The 20085-nt window shown below is 52.7% G+C and overlaps 1 protein-coding gene across 1 annotated transcript in view; it reads left to right on the top strand.

The window, feature by feature from the left end:
* The window catches only part of Slit1 (slit guidance ligand 1), a 166256-nt gene that overhangs the window by 138785 nt on the left and 7386 nt on the right, over nt 1-20085 (top strand). The window contains exons 23-31 of the mRNA XM_004625506.2: nt 26-97; nt 1983-2054; nt 2720-2791; nt 11452-11615; nt 13276-13400; nt 13715-13812; nt 17902-18041; nt 18165-18258; nt 19255-19392. Coding sequence (XP_004625563.1) covers nt 26-97; nt 1983-2054; nt 2720-2791; nt 11452-11615; nt 13276-13400; nt 13715-13812; nt 17902-18041; nt 18165-18258; nt 19255-19392 — 975 coding nt within the window. The remainder of the gene's footprint in view (nt 1-25; nt 98-1982; nt 2055-2719; nt 2792-11451; nt 11616-13275; nt 13401-13714; nt 13813-17901; nt 18042-18164; nt 18259-19254; nt 19393-20085) is intronic.

Below are 20085 nucleotides of genomic sequence, written 5' to 3'. Positions count from 1 at the left end.
CAAATGATGCTCTTGCTTTTTCCAGGGACCTCAGTAACAACAAGATCAGTTCCTTAAGCAATTCCTCGTTCACCAACATGAGCCAGCTGACCACTCTGTGAGTACCAGCAGGGCCACGCGTGGGGCATGCGGCTCAGGACTTCAGCCTGCACTGGACAGGGCTCCCTGGTCCCTCATAGTGACCCCCGCAGAGGGTAGCAGACAACCTGAGAACTAGCACCCCTTCTGTTGTTTCTCGTGTGTAAACACATCTTTCAGTGTAAGATACCGCACATGCAAGGAAAAGTACAGCAAATATAATAAGCCCTGCAGCAAATAATCACAAAGCTAGCGCGTGTGTAGACGTCTCGGAGCAGTGTTAGCACCGCACAGGCTGCCCGCTCCTTTCTGGCCGTCTCCCTCCCTGCACCCACCCGCAGGCAGCCCCCTTCCTGATATGGAGACAGTGGCGTCTTCATTTTCTCTGTAGTGCTGTCATCTACATACGTATTTCTTGTCATTGTTTGGCTGTTGTGTTATTGTTGTTGCCTGAGACAGTCTTGCTTTGTAGTTCAGCCTGGCCTTGAACTCGCAGGGTGATCCTCCTGCCTCAGCCTCCCAAGTGCTGTGATTACAGGCCTGCGCCACCGTGGCCAGCTACATGTGTGTTACTAAACAACATAGTTTCATTCTGCCCTTTTTTAACCCCATATAAATTGAAGCTCGCAGGGTACGTCCATTTCTGTCTGGCTTCTTTCTCTTAGTAGTATTATGTCCCTGCGACCCATTCCTGCTGTGTGTCGCTGTGGTCTCTGCATGGCTACGCAGTGCTCCTCCACAGAATGTGCCCTGCTTTGGGTGCTGGAGTTGTCCCCGGCTTGGACTGTTGGGAGCAGGGACCCTTCGCACATGGTTATGGCTAGACCCTGAGAAGTGTTCATGCCGCTGTAGTTACAGTCCAAGCAACTGATCGGAAGGCATGGATAAGTACCGCTTAAGCCTGCCTGTGCTTGGGAACCGGTCTCGCTCACCTCCCGCACCTCCTGAGGCCCACCGGACACCAGGAACCCAGGGGTTTTCCTGAGGTTTGCTGAGATCCGACAGTAGAGCTGGCTCCCTGGGAGGAAAGGAGTCCTGGCCCTGCCAGGCCCCAGCAGCAGGTTTGGGGCCAGGAAAGACCTACCTGGGTTCCACACTTGAATTTATCTGCCCCTGGATCTGCCAGTGAGATGCTCCCCATTTCCCAGTCTCCACGACACCCCGTGACTTGATGCTGGTCGTGAGACCTAGTGTTAGCAGGACCTTCTGGGCTCCAATGTGAAGCTCCCTCCGTCTAGGCCCATGATCCTGCATTCTCAACCTGCAGAGACTGCCCTCCGGGACGTGTGGCAACGTCTGAAAATGTTTGTGGTTATCACATCTCAGAGGGAGGATGCTGCTGGCATTGAGTGGGTCATGGCAGGGAGGGTGCCAAACGCCCGCAAGGCTCAGGGCAAAGCCCTGGACCCAAGAGTCTCAGTAACGCTGAGGCTGAGAAGCCCTGGCCAAAGGCATTCCGGCAGCCATGGAGAGATGGCTGTGGGACGGACAGCTCCTCTCTTGTAGAATTTAATAAGCTGTGGCACAAGTGCACACCCAGGAGACCAGCGCCGCTGTCACAGTGATGTCTGGATTCACGCATGGTATCGTTCATGCCGGTAGTGCCTTCCTTTTTATCAGCGAGTGATGCTCCATCGTGTAGCTATGCCACAGCTCGTCTGTCCCTTAGTCAGTGCACACGAGGGCTATTCCCACTGTGGGTCCTTCGCAGGCATCATCTTATTAATCTGTTTTTCTCCCCTAAATGGATTCACTTACACAGAAGCATTTAGGGACGGCAGTTTAGTGTGTGGGCTCTGAAACACAATCCTAGTGAACACGAGCCTGAGTGTCCCCCCCATCGCAGTGTGTGTGTGTCGGGGTACCGTACTTTCCTTCCACAAAGAGCTTTCTCCTGCCCACAGGATCCTCAGCTACAACGCCCTCCAGTGCATCCCTCCTCTGGCCTTCCAGGGGCTGCGCTCCCTGCGCCTGCTGTAAGTCTCCTCATGGCTTGCTCCTGCATGCCTGCCCCACAGAGGGCTCTGCCCCCACCTGACGGCAGAAATAGCCCACGTCTGGGATCTCAGTGGGGCCAGATATGTCTGGGGACAGAAATCGAGAGCACTCACTCAGGCTTCTTACAGAAGCCAAGTCAGGAAAGGGGGATGACCCAAGAACAGGGTGCTGTGTCCCCCGACCTGAGTTTGGAGGGTACATGGGGAGTGTCCACTTGCACATGGGACTTGTGCTCAGATTGAAAAGTTTGTTTGTGAGAGATCTGTGAATCTTCCTCCAAGTTCCCACTGTGAATTTTTGCCTTGGGACCAGAGCTCTCTGCTGCGTCTCATACGATGACCTTGTCAGCCCCGCTGGCTGTTAGCCTCTTTCCCTGTTCTGCCTCAGGCTCACTTATTCCAGATGTTAAGTAGGTGCATGCATTGGTTCTGGTGGCAAAGCCAGCTCCTCCCAAAGGACTGGGGACAGGGTGCTCTGCCTGGGTCATTTGATTCCTTCCTTCACTGGGGCCAGCAGGGCGTGGCCTTCAGGCAGCACCCTCTGGAGGATGTGGGGCACAGTCCTTCGGAGGGCTGGGTCTGCCCCTGCCCTGGTCTCTGCCCTTGTCGCTGGGCCCCACACTGGCAGCCTCTTCTCTCCTTAGGTCCCTCCATGGCAATGACATCTCTACCCTCCAAGAGGGCATCTTCGCAGATGTGACCTCCCTGTCTCACCTGTGAGTACTCAGCCCCATTTTCTGGGCCTCTTTGGACGGAAGCCGAACTTGGATTCTGAGGGAGGTGCCAGGTCCTCAGACTGCCAGAACCCGCACCCGTGCTTCCTCGGCCTCTCACACACTCAGGAGCTCGCCGAGCCCAGTGCTGTAGGAGAGCAGGCCTTGCTCCAGGCAGCAGTACGTAGCTAGCTCGGTCCTCAGAAATGCTCGGTCCCTACCACACAAGGGCTGACACCCTCTGTTTGCTAACCTGTGGAAGCAGGTTGATCTGAAATGTGGGCAGCTTGCCTGAAGCTGCACAGTAGTGGTGGAGTTTCTGACCTCAGAGCCCATGATTTTGAGCACTACATCAAAACTGTTTCTAACTTTGCGCCATGGATGTTGGGTTCCAGGAATTTACTGCCTCCCAAAGTGGTAAAGCGGAGGTAGAGTGGCTTCTGAAATCATTTAGTTGACAGTATTATGAGGGTTTTCTAAAAGTGACAGCCTTGGGGCCGGGGAGATGGCTCAGTAGGATAAGCGCTTGACTGGCAAACGCAAGGATCTGAGTTCAATCCCCAGTTCTGCAAAATAAATAAATAAATAAATAAATAAATAAATAAATAAATAAAAGTGACAGCCTTGATTCCTGAAAAAGTAAACACAAGCTGGGTGTGGTGGCACAGGCTGGTAATCCCAGCACTCTGGGAGGCTGAGGCAGGAGGATGGCAAGTTCAAGCCCAGCCTGGGCAACTCAGTGACTTAGTGAGACCTTGTTTCAGAATACAGGATTTAAAAAACACCAGAGATGTGGGTCTGGGCTCAAGACAAAAACAGTAGAATGGTGGTTGCCAGGGGAAGAAGGGAGAGAGTGAGGAGTTAGTGTTTAATAAATACAGTTTTTGTTCTGGGTGATAAAAGTATTTTGGAAATAGATGGTGGCGTTGGTTGTAAAACACTGATCATATTCAACATTTCTGAGTTATGAAGCAATGGAAATAGAAAGATTTGGTTTTTTTTTTGGCGGAACCAGGGATTGAACTCAGGCCCTTACACTTGCCAGGGAAGCGCTTATTCCACTGAGCCATCTCCCCGGCTTGGAAGTAGAAAGTTTTATCTTACATGCATTTAGCCATGAAAGCTGGGAAGCAACAAAGCCCGCTGGGCCACGGCAGGGCCAGCCTCACTGTGGAGGTTGGGCTGGGTCCGAGCAGGCGTCTCCTGGCGTTTCCTGGCAAAGCTAAGTTCCTGCACTGTGGCCACAGGGACACTCCCGGCTCTGCTCCACACCCAGGACCCAGACGAGTAGGCTTACCCAGGCCCAGGAGCCTCCTGCAGTTCATTCGCTTAAGCTCTCGCTAGATTCCTCCAGTTCTGCGACTCCCTCACCCACGTTTTCTTCTGTCAAGTCAGAAGGTAACCTAAAATGATGTGGGACTTCAGCACGGTAATGTTCCTCACCCTTCCAAAGCCTGCTATACCAGTTGTGCATCTGACAGCCTGAGACTTGAGGAAGTAAAAGAGGTGCCAGTCCTGGAGCAGCTGTGTGAGTCACACACTGTATTCTGTGTGTTCTCTGTGTGTCTTCTGTACTCCATGACCAACATAGGAAGGAGGTTTTGTGTCACAGATTGGCTCTGCCTGATGGACAGGAGCTGAAGTGCCACACTCAAGGTTTCAGGGCAGGCCTGGAGGCCTTGGGAAGAGTGCAGCGATCGATTAGTAATGTCTGTTATGGAAGTAGGATGGGTGAGTTCAAGGTGGCAGGACTAATTGCTTGCAGTTTATGATCCCAGGTTCTGAAAAGCTAAAGATAAGAAATGACATAGAGGATTTGAACTTAGGTGTGTCTGATATCAAGATCGCATATTATTCTTTCTTGTATTGCCTCAATAAATATGTCCTGGGAAAACAGAGTGAGTCAAGTGCTGAAGAATTTACTGACACGCACTCTCTGCCCTCTGTGACCATCTGGATATTATCAGTAGAATTTAAAGGAAGCTCTCCTCCTCCTCCTCCTCCTCCTCCTTCTCCTCCTCCTCCTCTTCCTCTTCCTCTTCCTCCTCCTCCTCATCCTCTTCTTCCTCCTCCTCGTCCTCTTCCTCCTCGTCCTCTTCCTCCTCGTCCTCTTCCTCCTCGTCCTCTTCCTCCTCCTCGTCCTCTTCCTCCTCCTCTTCCTTCATTTCTTCCTCCTCCTCCTCCTTCACTTCATCCTCCTCCTCCTCTTTCTTTTGAGATATGGTCTCTCTATGTTGTTCAGGCAGGCCTGAACTCACTATGTAGCTGAAACTCATGGCAGTCTTCCTGCCTCAGCCTCCAGAGTGCTGTATGGAAGCACTTCTAACTCTGGGAAAGTCTGAGGAGCTTCACAAGGAGGGGCCATTCATGTTGTCACCAAAGAGAGATCAGGAATTCGCTATTGCTATTTAGAGAAGGTAGCAAGGGCATCTAGGGGTGACAGCAAGTTCAAAGCCATAAAGCTAAGAAAGTAAATGGTAAATTCAGGAATGCTTTCATCCAGCCATAGAAAGGGTATTTGGTTGGGTAGAAATGTGGGGTGGGATAGCTGAGACTGGAAAGCAAAAGTACAGCACCATTTTCAAGGGCTTTGTTTGCCAGGCTAAGGACTTTGGACTTCATTTTATAAGGACAAGGGAACTGTGGAATAATGAAGTTGTCAAAAACTCCTGGAAAGCCAGTAGTGGTCCTGGAGGAGATGGGAAGAGGCAGGGGTGAGCTCAGCTGGGGATGGCGGCTCTGGACAGAGGCCAAACAGGGCGGGTGCTGTTTATTGTTCCTATTGACTCAAAGCCCCCGGGGCTTGTTTCTATTTGTTTTGTAATTTTTTTATTGTGGGCTCATTTTTGGTGACAGTAGCCTTTAAAATCTCAGAATCTACATGGGGAAAAGGGCTCTCCAGGGACCAGCTTTGTGCCAGGCGCCAGGAAGGGCTGCTGCATGTGACTGCCCAGCCCCCTCCGTGTACCGTTGGGCGCTGTCTGCTTCGTGCTCCTTCTTGCCAGGCCAGGACCTTTTCCACCTTTGGATTTCCTGTTCGAGTACCCCTTCTGCCTGGGGCCTAAATGTGCAGCTGGCTACCCTTCCTTTTTCCTTATGAGTATTGAATAATGCAGGTATATTTTCTAATCTTATCTCTAGTTCAAAATCTAAAGGCTTTGATTTTCAAATGGGAAGTGAACCAACCGTAAATGTTCTGAACAAACAAAAAAAGCTGAAGCTACAAAAACAAAGTTTGAGCCTACATCACTCTTTAGAAGAACATGGGTATCAGGACTGAAGCCAGATCCAATTTACACGCAATAAACCAGTGTGTAAAGATCACTTTAGGAGTAATTATGGAACAGGATTAGTGATTAGATGTCTTTGTTAATTGCATCTCCGCTCTGTTTCTCTGCAAAACAGCACTTGTGTAGAAGAAAGCTTTTATAGTTAATGAAGCAACTTTTTAATAAATTCTGCCCTGTGAGTCCACGGAAATAGGCAGTCAGGTGGACAGTGTGCCCGTGGTTGTGGCTGGGTGTGCACACGCGGGACGGAGGACAGACGTGCTTCCACTCACTGCTGCGCTGAGGAGCTGCAGCCCTCCCATCAGGATTTCCTGAGCATTGGCAAGGAGCTGGAAGGGTAAGAGGGTGACGCTGACACACTGCATTCACTCTGGGTTTCATGAAAGCCATCTGCAAAAGCCCCGTGGAGCCCACAGGAGGGACGTGTCCACGGTTCCACAAGAAGTCCGCGTTGGCCCAGAGACAGCATCTGTGTTCCTGGCTCCTCAAAGTGTTAGCGGTCCCTGTGTGACCCGTGCTGACCTCGCCTGTGCACAGGCAGTAGGAGGATGGGTGGGGGGCAAGGCGCAGAGGAGGGTGGGATCGCTGCACATAAGCCTCTTGAGTTCCAGGCTGGGCGTCCACCTGAGGTGGGTCTTCTCTCTAAGACTCTTCCCTCCCCGTACGAAGGTTATTCCTAAGACCTCTTATGACCCAAACATCCCATAAGGGTTGTGAGTGCTCTTCCCTGTCCTGGCCTTCAGTTCCCTGTGTGTCTATCTGCTGGTATCCACTTCTGTGCTTACTTCTCAGTTATCTCATCTGTGGAAGATGGACCATCTGTCAAGCCATCTATCCATCTGTTAAATCGACTTTCTGTCCCTATAGCCAAACACCTAAGGCCGTTAACTGGCAGAGGAAAGGTCTCTTTTTGGCTCACAGTTTTGGATGTTGTAGTTTGTGGTAGTTGGCTGCGCTGCTTTTGGGCCTGTGGTGAGACCAAACATCACGGCAGAAATATGCACCAGAGGGAGCTGCTTAGCTCACGGTAGGTGCAAAGAAAAGAGGGAGGAGGAGGCGAGGGCCAAGCGCCAGCATCACCTCCACAGGCCTCGCCCCTTCCAAGTGCTCTCACCTCCCAGAAGTGCCGTGGGCCAGAGACCAGGCCTGGGACCCACCGGCCTTGGGGCCTGCTCCTGACCCAAGCGGAGCACCCGTCCACCGCCTGGCTGCCAAGCATCCGTGCCAATCCTGCGCCAAACTTCCCCACAGTCATCCTTCCTTGTTACAATCCTGCATTTTGCTGCCTCTAATCTGCTATAGGCTAGAAAGGTAGATTTCCAAATCTACTAAGGATTAGATGGAAAGGTCCATATGGAATGCTTAAGGGACAGCACCTTCCGATGACAGAAGAACAAATAATTACTGATGATTATGACTGTATTATTTGATAAGAGGTAATATAAGTGATTTCAGTGCTATATAAATATGTACCCTCACTACCGGAAGAAGAGTGCTAAAATTAATTTAGTTGCATTTGGGGGGTGATAGGTGATTCTTCTTGCGTTGTGTTCCCCAGAGGTCTAGTGCCTTTCTCATGCCCTTTGGCTGACATTCACTCAGCAAACATTTTTTTTTTTTTGACACCAGGTTTCACTACCCAGTCCTCCTGTCTCAGCCCCCATAGTGCTGGGATTACAGGTGTGCACTACCATGCCCAGTTTGGGGGCCAGCACGGCATGGAGTACTAGGGATCGAACTCAAGTCCTTGAGCTTCCCAGACAGGCATTTAGGCCACTGAGCTATCTCCCCAGCCCTCAGCAAACATATTCCTGCTGGTGTCTGGCCTGTCTTTCAGGAACCGCTCCTACTGCCTTCAAGTCCAGAGGAGGGAGACACGGCTACCCACAAATAAACTGCGTAGCAGCTGGAGAGCAGAGATGTAGGGTGTGTGTGTGTGTGTGTGTGTGTGTGTGTGTGTGTGTGTGTTGGCCTCCAGGCCAGGAGGAAGCTGCCTCCAGCTGGGTTCTGTTAACAGAAGTCAGTGGTGCCGTGGTGCTGACAGGCTGAATAGCTGCTGTTTCAGCACTGTCCAAGTTACACCAAAGATCCAGAGCACAGGGCCGTTGATACCTGTGCTGGGTGAGTGCCTGGCTCAGCAGCCCTTGGGGGTTGGCCAGTGGGCTGCCGCTGTGCCCCCACCGCAGCCAACTTCATTTCTGTGGAGCATGTGGCTCTCTACTCCCCTACTGAGTTCACAGTAGTTTTCACTGAGGAAAAATGGTCCCCAGATGGAAGTGAAAACATGAAGGGTACAACCAAAGAGAGCGCACGATGACCCTTAGCCACAAAGATCCTGCTGCAGGTACGCGGGAGCTGGATTCAGGTGTAGCTCAGAGTCTGCACCAAAGAGAAACCACGAATATCGTGTCGCCATGTGGGTCAAGCCAGGATTATGTTCTCAAAGAGCTTTTCTTCCCCACCCACTAAACTACATCCCCAGCATTTTGTGTTTTGAGGCCAGGTCTCACCAAGCTGCCCAGGCTAGCCGGCCTCAAACTCAGGGTCCTCTTGCCTCAGCCTCCCCAGGAGCTGAAATTCGGGTGTGCATCACTGCACTTGGCAGGAATGACGATTACGTGATTCTGCACTTAGTTTTTATTATTAAGAGTCAGGAAGAACGCTTAGGAGGTGCAGGTTTGCCGCCATTTATGTGGGGACACCCGCACTGATCCTAGGGATCTGTGAAGACCCTAAGAGGCACCAAGGGACCCACTCAGAGCAGCCTCTGACCTGTCCTTTCTCACTCACAGTCTTCCTGGTACTCTCTCTAATGTGCTACAGGGCTGAAAGCAGCGGCCCTTCCTAATCCGCTTTTAATCTGTGCCTCATCACTGGCCCAGACTCCTCATCTTGCACTATAATCTCTATGTTTGTCTTCTGGATAACACATTACATTGTACTTCCTTATTATCGTGAAAAACCTGGTAAATGTAAACATTTTAAATACACCACAATTTTTACTGTAAAAATTTCCTGTAACTTTAAAAGGTCTTCATGTCTGAGCACACTAGTGACCTTCCTGTATGTCTGAGAGTCCCCAGCATCGCTCAGTAAAGAGGACGGTTCCACTCATCCCGTTAGCCAGGATGAATGCTGTCAGCACGCAAGGATAGCAAGGATTAAATACACGTCGAGGTCAAAACTGCCTGCTGTGCTGAGCTGTGCGAGTCCCTCGGCGCCCATCGTGGGTTATGCGTGCTTGTCTCTCTCCGCCTTCTCGATCGCAGGCTCTTTATTGAATTGTAAAGCGAGCCCTGGAGATGCTAAGCGAGAGGCTCAAGGTCACCCGGGAAGGGAGCAGCTGCGGTGGGGCTGGAGTCCAAGTCTTGCTCAGCCCATTTTATAAGGTCACATGTTATCAGCTGTGCTATTTTGGGGAATCCCTGCTCAGAGCCACCACGGCTTGTATCTGGCTGTGCCCCAGAACAGGTAGAAGACGGCAGCCCGTCCCCTGGTGACCGAATGACTGGCCTGTCCTCACTGCCACATACGCCTGATGCTTTCAGAGCGACGTTGGTGAACTTCAGGCAGGAGAACCTGACTCTTCTCTTTGATGAACCAAATGTCTCTGGTCCCTCCTTTCCTTCAGGCCATATCTTATTGGTCTCTCTTTCTGTCCCTGGGATAGCAGAAAGAGATTCTGAGCTTGCTCACTGGTCTGCACAAAGGCTGGGATGGTGGCAAGATGCCGTGTTGGTTCGACGTTAGGGCCAGGACATGGCTTCTGACTGCTGGGCTCCTGGGTTGCAGCTGGCAACATCTGCCACTCCCTCTGCCACTGAATTCTGCTTCTAGCTTCCGTTCTAGAGAAATTCCCATGCCCCACTTGGAGGCGCAGTTGAACGTTCCCAGCCTTAGAACCACCAGGACATCTAGCACCAGGGAAGTTACTTGCTGAATGTTGGGGCATCTCAGGGAGTCCCATAACATTCTTTTGAATACTATGAAGCAGTTTGACAAAATGAGGTGGATCCACCAATGCTGACCCGGGAGGTTTCCAGGGCATGCCGTTTGGTGACAAGAAATGAGAGGTGTGGCTGCAAGCTGTGTCTTCCTCCCTGCTGTGTGTGTCAGTGCAGGGAGGGGCCAGAAGGCTGCCTGACCATGTGCCCCTGCGCCCCTGCGCCCCTGCGCCCCTGTGTGGAGGGCGTGACGGTGGATGTCGGTGGATGTTGTGCTTTTTGTGTACACTTAATTTTGTTGCTCCCCCCTTGATGGCCACTGGGGGTTCCCAGCTGTCTTAGTACATTTTGTGCTGCTGTAAAAGAACACCACAGATGTGATGAACTGTAAACAATACGGGTTCATTCAGCTCACAGGTCTGGGGCCAGGAGGAGCAGATGTCGTGGCCTGGTGGAAGCACAGGTAGGCCTTCGAGGCCGCTCAGGAGCTCCGTGCTCATCCCCCTGTAATGTGCCCTTCTCACCCCTGTCACGGGGTAGTGACATTTCAGCATGAGTTTTGGAAGGGACATTCAACCCGTAAGTGCCAATCTCTCTTACAAACAAAGCCACTGCAGACATCCTTACACGCGTGCGCACATCCATCCCAGAACAGCAACTGCACTGATAATTCAATAGCTGCCGCAGCACGCCCCTGCAGGAGTTATTTTGTACCCCATTAGTAATACACAAAAGTGCCTTTAAAAAATACTGAGGTGAACTTTACATAATATAAACTTAACCTTTTTAAAGCACACAGCTGAGTAGCACTTGATGCATTCACGGTGTTGTGTGAGTCGGTCGGAGACTTCCGCTGTCTGCAGGGTTTAAAAGGGGCTTACAGTGCTAAGGCACTCATGAGTTCTTTGTTTAATTAAAAACGAAAGAAAAATAAAGACTGTGGACTTTGGAGGCGGGCGGCTGCCTTGACTGGTAGTGTGGCCCCAGGGAAATTACTGATTCCGTGTAAGGCCCGGTTTCCAACCCTGGAAGATGCAGAAGCGAAAACTTGCATGTGGGGTTAATGAGAAGATGCCGCGCATGGGCTAGGAAGGCTTGGCACCAGGTGTGCCTGTGAATGCTGGTGGCATGCCTTCAGAGGCTCTAGCCTCAGCAGTGAGGGTTCAAATCCCAGCTCCTCTCTTTCAGTGTACTCTAGCAAGTTTCTCAACCTTAGCTTCTGCACACTGCATTGGGGATGGGGGGTACTGAGGACTGGGCAAGGCGATGCTGTGAAGGAAGGACTGTCAATGTCCTGGGTACAAGTCGGTGCCCATGGCGTGGGGACGGTAGGGTTTCCACCAGCCCCTGGTGCAGTGCACGGGAACCTGGGAGCCTGGGAGGTAAGAGACGCCCCAGAGCTGTATGCTGCTTCTGTTCTCTGCTGCAGGGCTATTGGCGCCAATCCTCTGTACTGTGACTGCCACCTCCGCTGGCTATCCAGCTGGGTCAAAACCGGCTACAAGGAGCCGGGCATTGCCCGCTGTGCTGGGCCCCCAGACATGGAGGGCAAGCTGCTGCTCACCACGCCTGCCAAGAAGTTTGAATGCCAAGGTGAGTCCAGGAGCGTGAAGAAACAGTGGCACGTGCCGATTGAAGTCCCACCCCCACTTTGGGACTCACCCGCCCCTGGCAAGGCCTTCTGGATGCTGCTGTGTCCGGGCGGCAACAGCTAGAGTGGTGGGCATCCACCATGAAGCACCTGCCGCTTGTTAGGGCGGCTGCCTCCAGTCCTGACATGTAACAAACAGAAAAGACCAGGCAGAAAAACTGGAGGTTGTTAGGGCTCAATCTGGGACCGCCCAGCCTCCCCTAGGTAGGTAGCATGCCCAGCAGTTAGCCTAACCCCTTCTCCAGCCCTGCTGGGGCCGGTGAGCCAGCTGCCGCTGTCTGTGTTTGCACAAAGTGGAGCTAGGCGTGACTGGCAGCTCGCTCTGGCTTGGCTCCGGGCGCCTCACCTCAAGCGTCTGTAAATACTTGCTCTGGGATTGGCTGACAGGCTGGCTGATGGCTGAGCCCCACAGGCCTTGCTGAACGTGGACAGGTGGCTGAGTGGCTGTCTCAGGCCCAGGTTTTTGTGCAGGGATCCCCAGGGGAGGGCCAAGGCCCTTGCTCCCTGCAAGCCCAGAGGCCACCTCAGAAATGGAAGTGACAGCCATAGATTAATGAGGAGACGCAGGGCCCCCCTGGGTGCAGGATGCTGTCAGAGCGGAAGCGTTCAGGCGCCAGCCTGGGGCGAGGCTTTTGAAAGCAGGTCAGTTGACACTGGTGTGTTGGTATTTACCAAACGGGTAGGCTTGGTGCTGGTGTGGTTTTTTGTTTCGTTTTTTTTTAAATTATGATTTTCTATTGAAATACAACATATGAGAGCAAAGAACTATACGCATCTTTACTAACTGAAAGCAGCCAGCACCTGGTCAAGAGACAGAGCCCACCTTGTGCCCCTCCAATTTCCTGTCATTACTGAGAAGTGTTGTTACTCTGTTCGTGCCTCTGTAGTAGTACTGGCATGCCACTGCTTCCAGAAGGACCCTTACGGGGAAGCCCACGTTAACGGGCCGGGCTTTTCTGCATATCTTGTGGGGCCCCGATGCCCCGTACAGGTGTTGCCCACTACCCTGGTCACTGCTTCTCCAGCTGCACCCAGGAAAGCTGTAGAGGAGCCTGCTGTAGCCCTAGAGGTGGTAGGAGGAGGTCCTCCTGCCTTAACGCTGGACAAGCACAACCTCAAGACACATGCCCCTTCCCACGTGGCCTCCCTGCAGAGCTGAGCTCAGAAACGACCTTCCCTTCTGCTCATGGCTGCCCTGTTTTATCTGCGAGTGTGTGCAGGCTGGGAGCATGTCAGGAGGCTGTGAGGGGAAGTGGAGATATCAGCTGCCTTCAGTCGTGGTGACTGCCACTCTCGTGCTGGTGATGTGACTCTACCGCTCATATGCCTGAGTGCCTACCCACCCGGCACTCTGCAGATTCCAGCAGTTAGTCCTGCTAGCCCAGACTGGGGCTGGCACAGCCCATGGCATACAAGCGGGCCTGAAGGCTGGGAAGGTGGACTGTGCAAGAGGAGGGTGCCAGGACCCCAAGGGCACAGAGAGAACTTGGGGAGTGCCGTGCTGCCACCTCTCCAAGGCTGAGCTGTGCAGGGCTTTGGGGCTCTGGGCAGAGGCCTATTTAGCTGTCTCCACCCTCTACACTAACATTCCTGTGTCCACAGGCCCGCCCACTCTGGCTGTCCAGGCCAAGTGTGATCCCTGCTTGTCTAGCCCATGTCAAAACCAGGGCACCTGCCGCAATGACCCCCTTGAGGTGTACAGGTGCTCCTGCCCCAGCGGCTATAAGGTGAGTAAAGGCTGAGGCTGGGAGGAGGTGGCTCTGCATGTGTGCCGCAGGCCAGGCAGGGTTGGCTGTCTGGTTGCTCCAGGCTGTCCCCAGTGCCAGGCAGTGCCCAGCTCACAGCTTCGGTGAATCTGTCATCAGTGACCTAACGTATGGAGGGATGAATGGGTGGGTGGGTGGGTAAATGAATAAATGAATGAGTGGGTGGGTAAATGGATGAATGAAAGAATAACCAACTAACTTCTGGGACAGTGAGGCCAAGCTGTAGAGAGGCTGGCTCCCTCTGCTGGGACATGCTCCCCTGACTTTTCCTCCAGGGCCGACACTGTGAGATATCCTTAGACGGCTGTTCCAGCAGCCCTTGTGAAAATGGGGGTACCTGCCAAGCTGAGGAGGGCGAGGATGCCAGCTTCACGTGAGTAGCCCGAAGGGGCAGAATGCCGGGGTGCTGATGGGCCACCATCCCGGCCTTGGTGCGCTTCTGCCCCATAGAGGATGACTAGGCCTCCCTGTGCTCCAGGAAGCGGGATGGTGTCCAGGGGCACAGGTGAATGCTCCACATCACAGCTGGTAGGCTGACTGAGGCCACATAGCCAAGCTCCTTCTCATCCTATGAGGTAAAAGCAGAGAGCTCAGAGGACAGCCAGGTCACCCAACACAAGGTCACAGGGGTGACCTGGGGATTGGAGTCTGCCTTGCCCTAGCATGGTGCTGGCTGCAGAGTACTTCTGGGGCGCTGGGAATCTAGGACCAAGGATATACGCAGTGCTAGTGTCGGGGCAGACTGGGGGCCTTTGCTGTGCCCCTAAATCTTCACTGACCCCCAGTGCGTCCACTCTGCGCTAAACAGCCCACTGAATGTACCAGTGCTCGAAGATAGCCCCGCCGGCTGGTCCTACCGGCTGCCACCCTGCGCCCAGCCCTGTAGCCTAGGCTGCTGCAGGGTGGCAGAGGCCTGCCCAAGTGGCACCAAGCCCCAGCCACTCCCTCTGAGGCCCTCCCAACCCATTCTCACCCCTCAGGCCCCACTGGCGCTGAAGTCACATCTAAGCCTCTCCCACTGCCCTTCCCCAGGACCCCCACCACCCCTCCCTTTCCAGAGCTTTTCTGAGAAATATATAGTGTGTAGTTTCTGAAAATAAATCGGTCACTGGACAAACTAACTCTTCAGAAGATGATGTTGAATCTGCCAGAATTGGCCAAACCTGCCTCTGCAAACCCAACTTACCAGATGGGAAAAATAAAATGGTTTTTTTTTTTTTTTTTTGGTGGAACTGAGGATTGAACTCAGGCCCTTGTGCTTGCCAGGCCAGCGCTTATTCTACTGAGCCATCTCCCCAGCCCAAAATAAAATGTTAAGTGGCCTCCCGCTTGGGTCACCTGGGAAAATCCTTAAGATAGGCACAGGTCCTCAGACCCTGGCCCCGCTCCAGCAGAGCTCCCCTCCCCTTCCCCAGACCTCTCCTCACAGGCAAAGCCCCCCTTGGGGCCCAGGGTCTTGTTTTCCTTGTTTTTGTTTTGGCCAGCTCAGCCCACCCTAAGAGTGGGGCTGGGGCAGCATGTGGTGCTGGGGATCGACTGGGTCCCCTGCGCCTGCCTAAGCTTGCCTACACAGGCACTTTAGATCCCTGAGCTATCTCACCAGCCCCTGGTCCGGGGCTTGGAACCCCCGCAGCCTGGCCCTTGCTTACCCCAGCAGGGAGGGCTCTACAGATAGGGGATCTTCTCGAGCTGCCCCTCGACCTGAGGCGCTCTCCCGTTTACCTATGCCCCCTGCTCTGCCCTGCCTCTAGCTCCTGCCAGAGGGGCTTTCTTCCATGCAAAGTGAGCCTGCCACCCCAGTAAGCCCAGCTTGAAATCATGCTGTTGTGACTCTTCAAAACATCCCCTGAGCAGGGGCTTCAGACCTCTTTCATCACAGAGCACCCCCCAGGCAAAATTTAAACTGATGTTACTCTACACACATTCTTGGATGCCAGCTAAGGTTGTCATGGTGGATTTTGGTTTCTGAGGAAAGGGAGCAGGGGTGTGTTTAGTTACTACCTTGCTAAGTTGTCTGGGCTGACCTCGATCTCAAGTCCCTGGTCCAAAACTGGAATTATAGGTATGCACCTCCTGCCTGGCGTCCCTGTTCTCCTTTTTTCTATTGTATTTTGACCTTGTTACTCTTCATTTAATGTAATAAGATTTTTTAATTAGATCATGTACTAGCTCCTCTGCCACAGACATGGAAAAAAGAGTTAATATTAAAGTCTCTCTTCATATTCTGTGTCATCATAAGTGTCTAGTTGGAAGTGGTTTTTGTACTATCATATAATTATCAATAATATATAGCCATGCAAAACCACATAATTACTGAAAAAGCTGACTGATCGTAAGCATAAAAAGAAAATGTTTAGATAATGATCTGTAGAGAGAGAGTACTTCCTGATCCTCATCTCGGTCTGGGAAGTTTACATTTGTAACTTACAATTTGATAAGTTATTAGAATCCTGTCAAGTTAATTGCAACCCACAGCAAGAATGAAGACACTACGGCATATTTATAGTTATGGGGAGCCCAGGGGCCCTAAGTCCAGCCATGATGGTGGCTATCCAGAGCAAAGGCTTCGACCCAGGCCTGAACCTGGGTTTTACTCAGTCATGAAGGAGGAGTGGCTTGAGGATGGATGACTGAGAATCGTAGGAAGTAGGTAAGTACTGTGAGCTGGGCTAGGTAGGAGGGCTGTATTGACCTCTGCAGTATGCAGAGAGTAATCTGCACTATACAATTGGTATAGTACCTAATGTTTTGGGGTCTGGCGCTTCAGCTCTGATGTGTAATCTTTCAAGCCCCAGGAAGTCACAGCCTGTATCTCGAGGCTTGATCCTAGCCGACGGTGTGAAGCACTGGCTCTTCATCTCATCTTTTTATTTTTATTTATTTATATATTTTTCTCTTCATCCCATCTTGACCTGGCTCATACTAAAGAGCAGCAGGTATGGGTTATCAGGGAAACACGTGTGTTGTCTTCAAAGACTACTACCAGCTCCTTGGCTAGACCAATAGACGTTGCTTAAAGCCAACTGATGGGATAAAGAAAAGTCCTAGCCAGCTCTGTACATATGAATACATGAAATAGGGTCAGGCTCAGCCAAAATGGAGACGACTGCTCTTCTTTCAAGGAGTCGTCCACGTGGTCCTCCACAAGGACCCTTAATAGACTGGATGGGTTCATTCATCTCTCAGTTGGTATATATGTCTATGGAATGTTATACTATATATACTATATTCTTGGTTTGTTTTGTTTTTATAGGTATAAACTCTGGAAAAGTTTGTTCACATAAATGTACTGATCAGATTAGAAGCAGTTTCATTATAGTTGTGTCTCTCAATTCCTTGAAACCCTTCCCAGGTTGTGTGCCCTAAATTATAGAGTGATCTATCATCAAAAGTATTTTTAATACTCTGTCAGATGACAGTTCTAAGAAGTCTCCCTTCATTTTCAACATGCAGAACTTGAAAGCCCTTGACTTCTCCAATGCACTGCTTTAGCTGTTGTCTACTTATCCATGTCCCTGGCTACTCCCTTACTTGGTACCTGGGGCAATGTCCCTCCTTGGCTTTGACCTGAGAGCGGGGTGCCTCTGCAGGATCCTGGGCATGTTGGGATTGAAGAGCTGGGCATGAAGTTCTTCTTCTCTGGCTCTCACATCCTTTGGTGAAACTTAGGTGCCCAGAGAAAGGTGTACTTTGGTTTGAAGATCCCCAGTATAGGGCTAGGGAGATAGCTCAGTAGTCTAAGCACCTGTCTGGCAAATGCAAGGACCCAGGTTTGATCCCTGGTACCGCATGACATGCTAGCCCTAAAACTGAGCGTGGTAGCACACACCATGCTGGGGAGGCTGAGACAGGAGGATCACAATGAGTCCAAGCGATGCTGTACCAAATATACAAATAAAGATTAAAAAAAAAAATCCCTAGTATCTGGGACCTTCCACAGCCTGGCCCTCTTCACCCCACCCCATCCTTACCCTGTCCCCGAAGTCTGTGTTCCTGAATTCTGAACTGTGTGTATGAGCAGGTCCCTTCCCAGAGGATGACCCACGGGACCCCCCTCACATTGGCTCTTACCCACCTCTCCACCCCACTGCCTTCCCTCCCTTTTCCTGGAGTCCCCTGGGGGTCCTTGGTTAGGTCAGTTTATCACCTTACCCAAAGCCTGCCCCAACCACTCCCTGCCAAGGAGGAGGGAGTTGTCCCTCCCCTCTGTGCCCACACCCTGGCTTCAGTGCTTCCAGCCTCAGTGCTTGGCACTGCTCCTCCAGTGGCTCTGCTCCTCTGTCTCCCCCGCAGACTGAGCGCGCCTACAGGAGCTGGGCTGGTCTTGTTCTGCCCTTGCCCTCACAGCCCGCACGAGGTCTGGCCAAGGCAGAAGCCACGGCTCTGCACAGTGATGATCCTGACCTGTGGCCTCAGGCTCCCACCCAGGAAGGCGCCTCCCCATCCTTCCCTGTCCCCATAGGTGCTCCTGTCCCATCGGCTTTGAAGGACCAACCTGTGCGGTGAACGTGGACGACTGTGTGGAGCAGGCCTGTGCCAACGGGGGCACCTGTGTGGACGGTGTGAGCAACTACACCTGCCAGTGCCCCCCACAGTTTGTGGGTGAGTGGGGGGCAGGGCACACTAGACATGTGCTATGGGTGCGAGGGCTGCGGCCTTTCTGGTACCAGCAGGAGGCTTGCTGGGCCTGGCTCCCCTCCTGCCGCTCATTCCTTCTTCCCTCAGGAAGGGCCTGCGAGCAGCTGGTGGATTTCTGCTCTCCAGATCTGAACCCGTGTCAGCATAAGGCCCAGTGTGTAGGCACCCCAGACGGGCCCAGGTCAGTGCCACCTGTAACTAGGGCCTGCAGTTCTGGTGTGGGCTCTGCCTCCTGCCGTCCTGTTTCTCTTGCTGCGGGGTGGGGGAGGTGGGCTCCGCTGTCAAGCTTCTGCAAGACCATGCAGGGGTGGCGATGGGCACAGCTCTGTGACCAGGCAGAGCTGGGCCTGCAACACGGCCTTGGTGGCATTGCTTGGCTACGCTGGCTGCTTCCTCATCCTAAACCGAGCAAGCAGGAGCTTCCTCCAGGGGCAGCTGGACAGGTTAGCTGAGAGCACTTGGAAAGCGCTTAGCTCCATGCCTCATGTCGCAGTGTCCTATCCAGAGCGGTTCCCTCTAGATTCAAAACCTCTCATCCCTGCTTATAAACCCACAGAGCTCTAAAAATCCAAAAAGAACTCCACTGATGACAAAATCTGACCTGACCTTATTTGGTAAGAAGGGCTGACCTGTGCTAATTCAAGGTCACTAGCGCACGTCACTCATCCTGTGGAGGAAGAAGGATCAGTGTAGATTTTGCTGAAGAAGTGTGGACTTGCCTGCCTGTGGAGGGGCATCTGCAGAATGCAGCCTGGGCCCAGGAGGGCAGACGAGACTGGGGAAGAGGAGCACGGAGCCTGTGGGATGCGCCTGTGTTGGGGACCCAAGGGACACAGGGAACAGAGGGGCAGTGAGCCAGGTTGGGAAGGGGCCGAAGGTGGCCTTGGATGTGCTCTTGGTGGGGGCAGTAGTCCTCTGTGGCATGATTCCCCTCCTTCTGTTCCTGGCATCCACGTCCCAGCCCAGGCTCCCCCGCAGCCCCAGCTCTGTACAAGTTCTCTTCTCACACTAAAAAGGACTCTCAGGATGGACAGGGCCCCTGATACTGTGTGACCTCTTAGGGGCTCCACCAATCCCTGGGACTTGAGCTCTTCAGTCACACACGGGCGGGTTGGGCCTCAGCTGCCTGAGCTCTGGGCTGAATGATCAGCTCATGCCAACTCCTCCCTACCTCCAGGTGTGAATGTGCACCTGGTTACACAGGTGACAACTGCAGTGAGGATCAAGACGACTGCAGGGGCCACCGCTGCCAGAATGGGGCCCAGTGTGTGGACGCAGTCAACAGCTACACTTGCCTCTGCGCCAAGGGTTACAGGTGAGCTGCCTCCCGCGGCTGTCAGTCTGGTGTGGCGAGAGCCCTCCGTGGTGGGGGAAAACCAGGACCAGAGCCTGGCAGTGAGACGTTGGCGTTTTAACTGTGGTCCTGCTAATCCAAGCTGGGTAGCTTAGGAGAGTCCTGCGAGTTCTCAGGCCCCAGGCGGACGGTCTCCAGCCTGCCTGTTGTGAGGCGGGTGGTGGACGCAGGCCACAGGGGACGCCGCATCACTCGCCTGCCTGGAGGTCTCTTGGAGGCAAAGTCCTGCCGTCAAGGCTGTCTGCGTCTCACATGGCCTCCCCTGCCATGCTGGAGGAGCCGCCTTCCTTCCGGCCACTCACCCAACACTTCACTTGTCTTATTTTTATTTTTTTCCAGTGTTGAGGATCAAGCCCGGGGCCCTGTGCACGCTAGATGTGCACCCTCTCACTGAGCTATGCTCTCAGCCCCGTTGTAAAAACACCTTTACGGAGACATCATTCACACAGTACACCATCACTCGAAGTGCAAAACTCACCATTTTTCTCACAGTTGTGCCTCTATCGCCACAACCAATTTAGGGCATTTCCATTATCCCAGGAAGAGCCCCACGCCTGTTGCCTGTCTCATCCAACCTACCTTCCCTCCCAGCAACTCTTAATCTTCTGATATTTGTGGGGGGTTTCCTTTCTTTATTTAGTTTCTCTCTCTCTC

This window comes from Octodon degus, unplaced genomic scaffold (assembly GCF_000260255.1).
Source record: "Octodon degus isolate 3935 unplaced genomic scaffold, OctDeg1.0 scaffold00010, whole genome shotgun sequence".
In the NCBI taxonomy this organism is placed as follows: domain Eukaryota; kingdom Metazoa; phylum Chordata; class Mammalia; order Rodentia; family Octodontidae; genus Octodon; species Octodon degus.
Note: the sequence above shows the minus strand (reverse complement) of the source record. Positions and strands in the feature narration are given on the sequence as shown.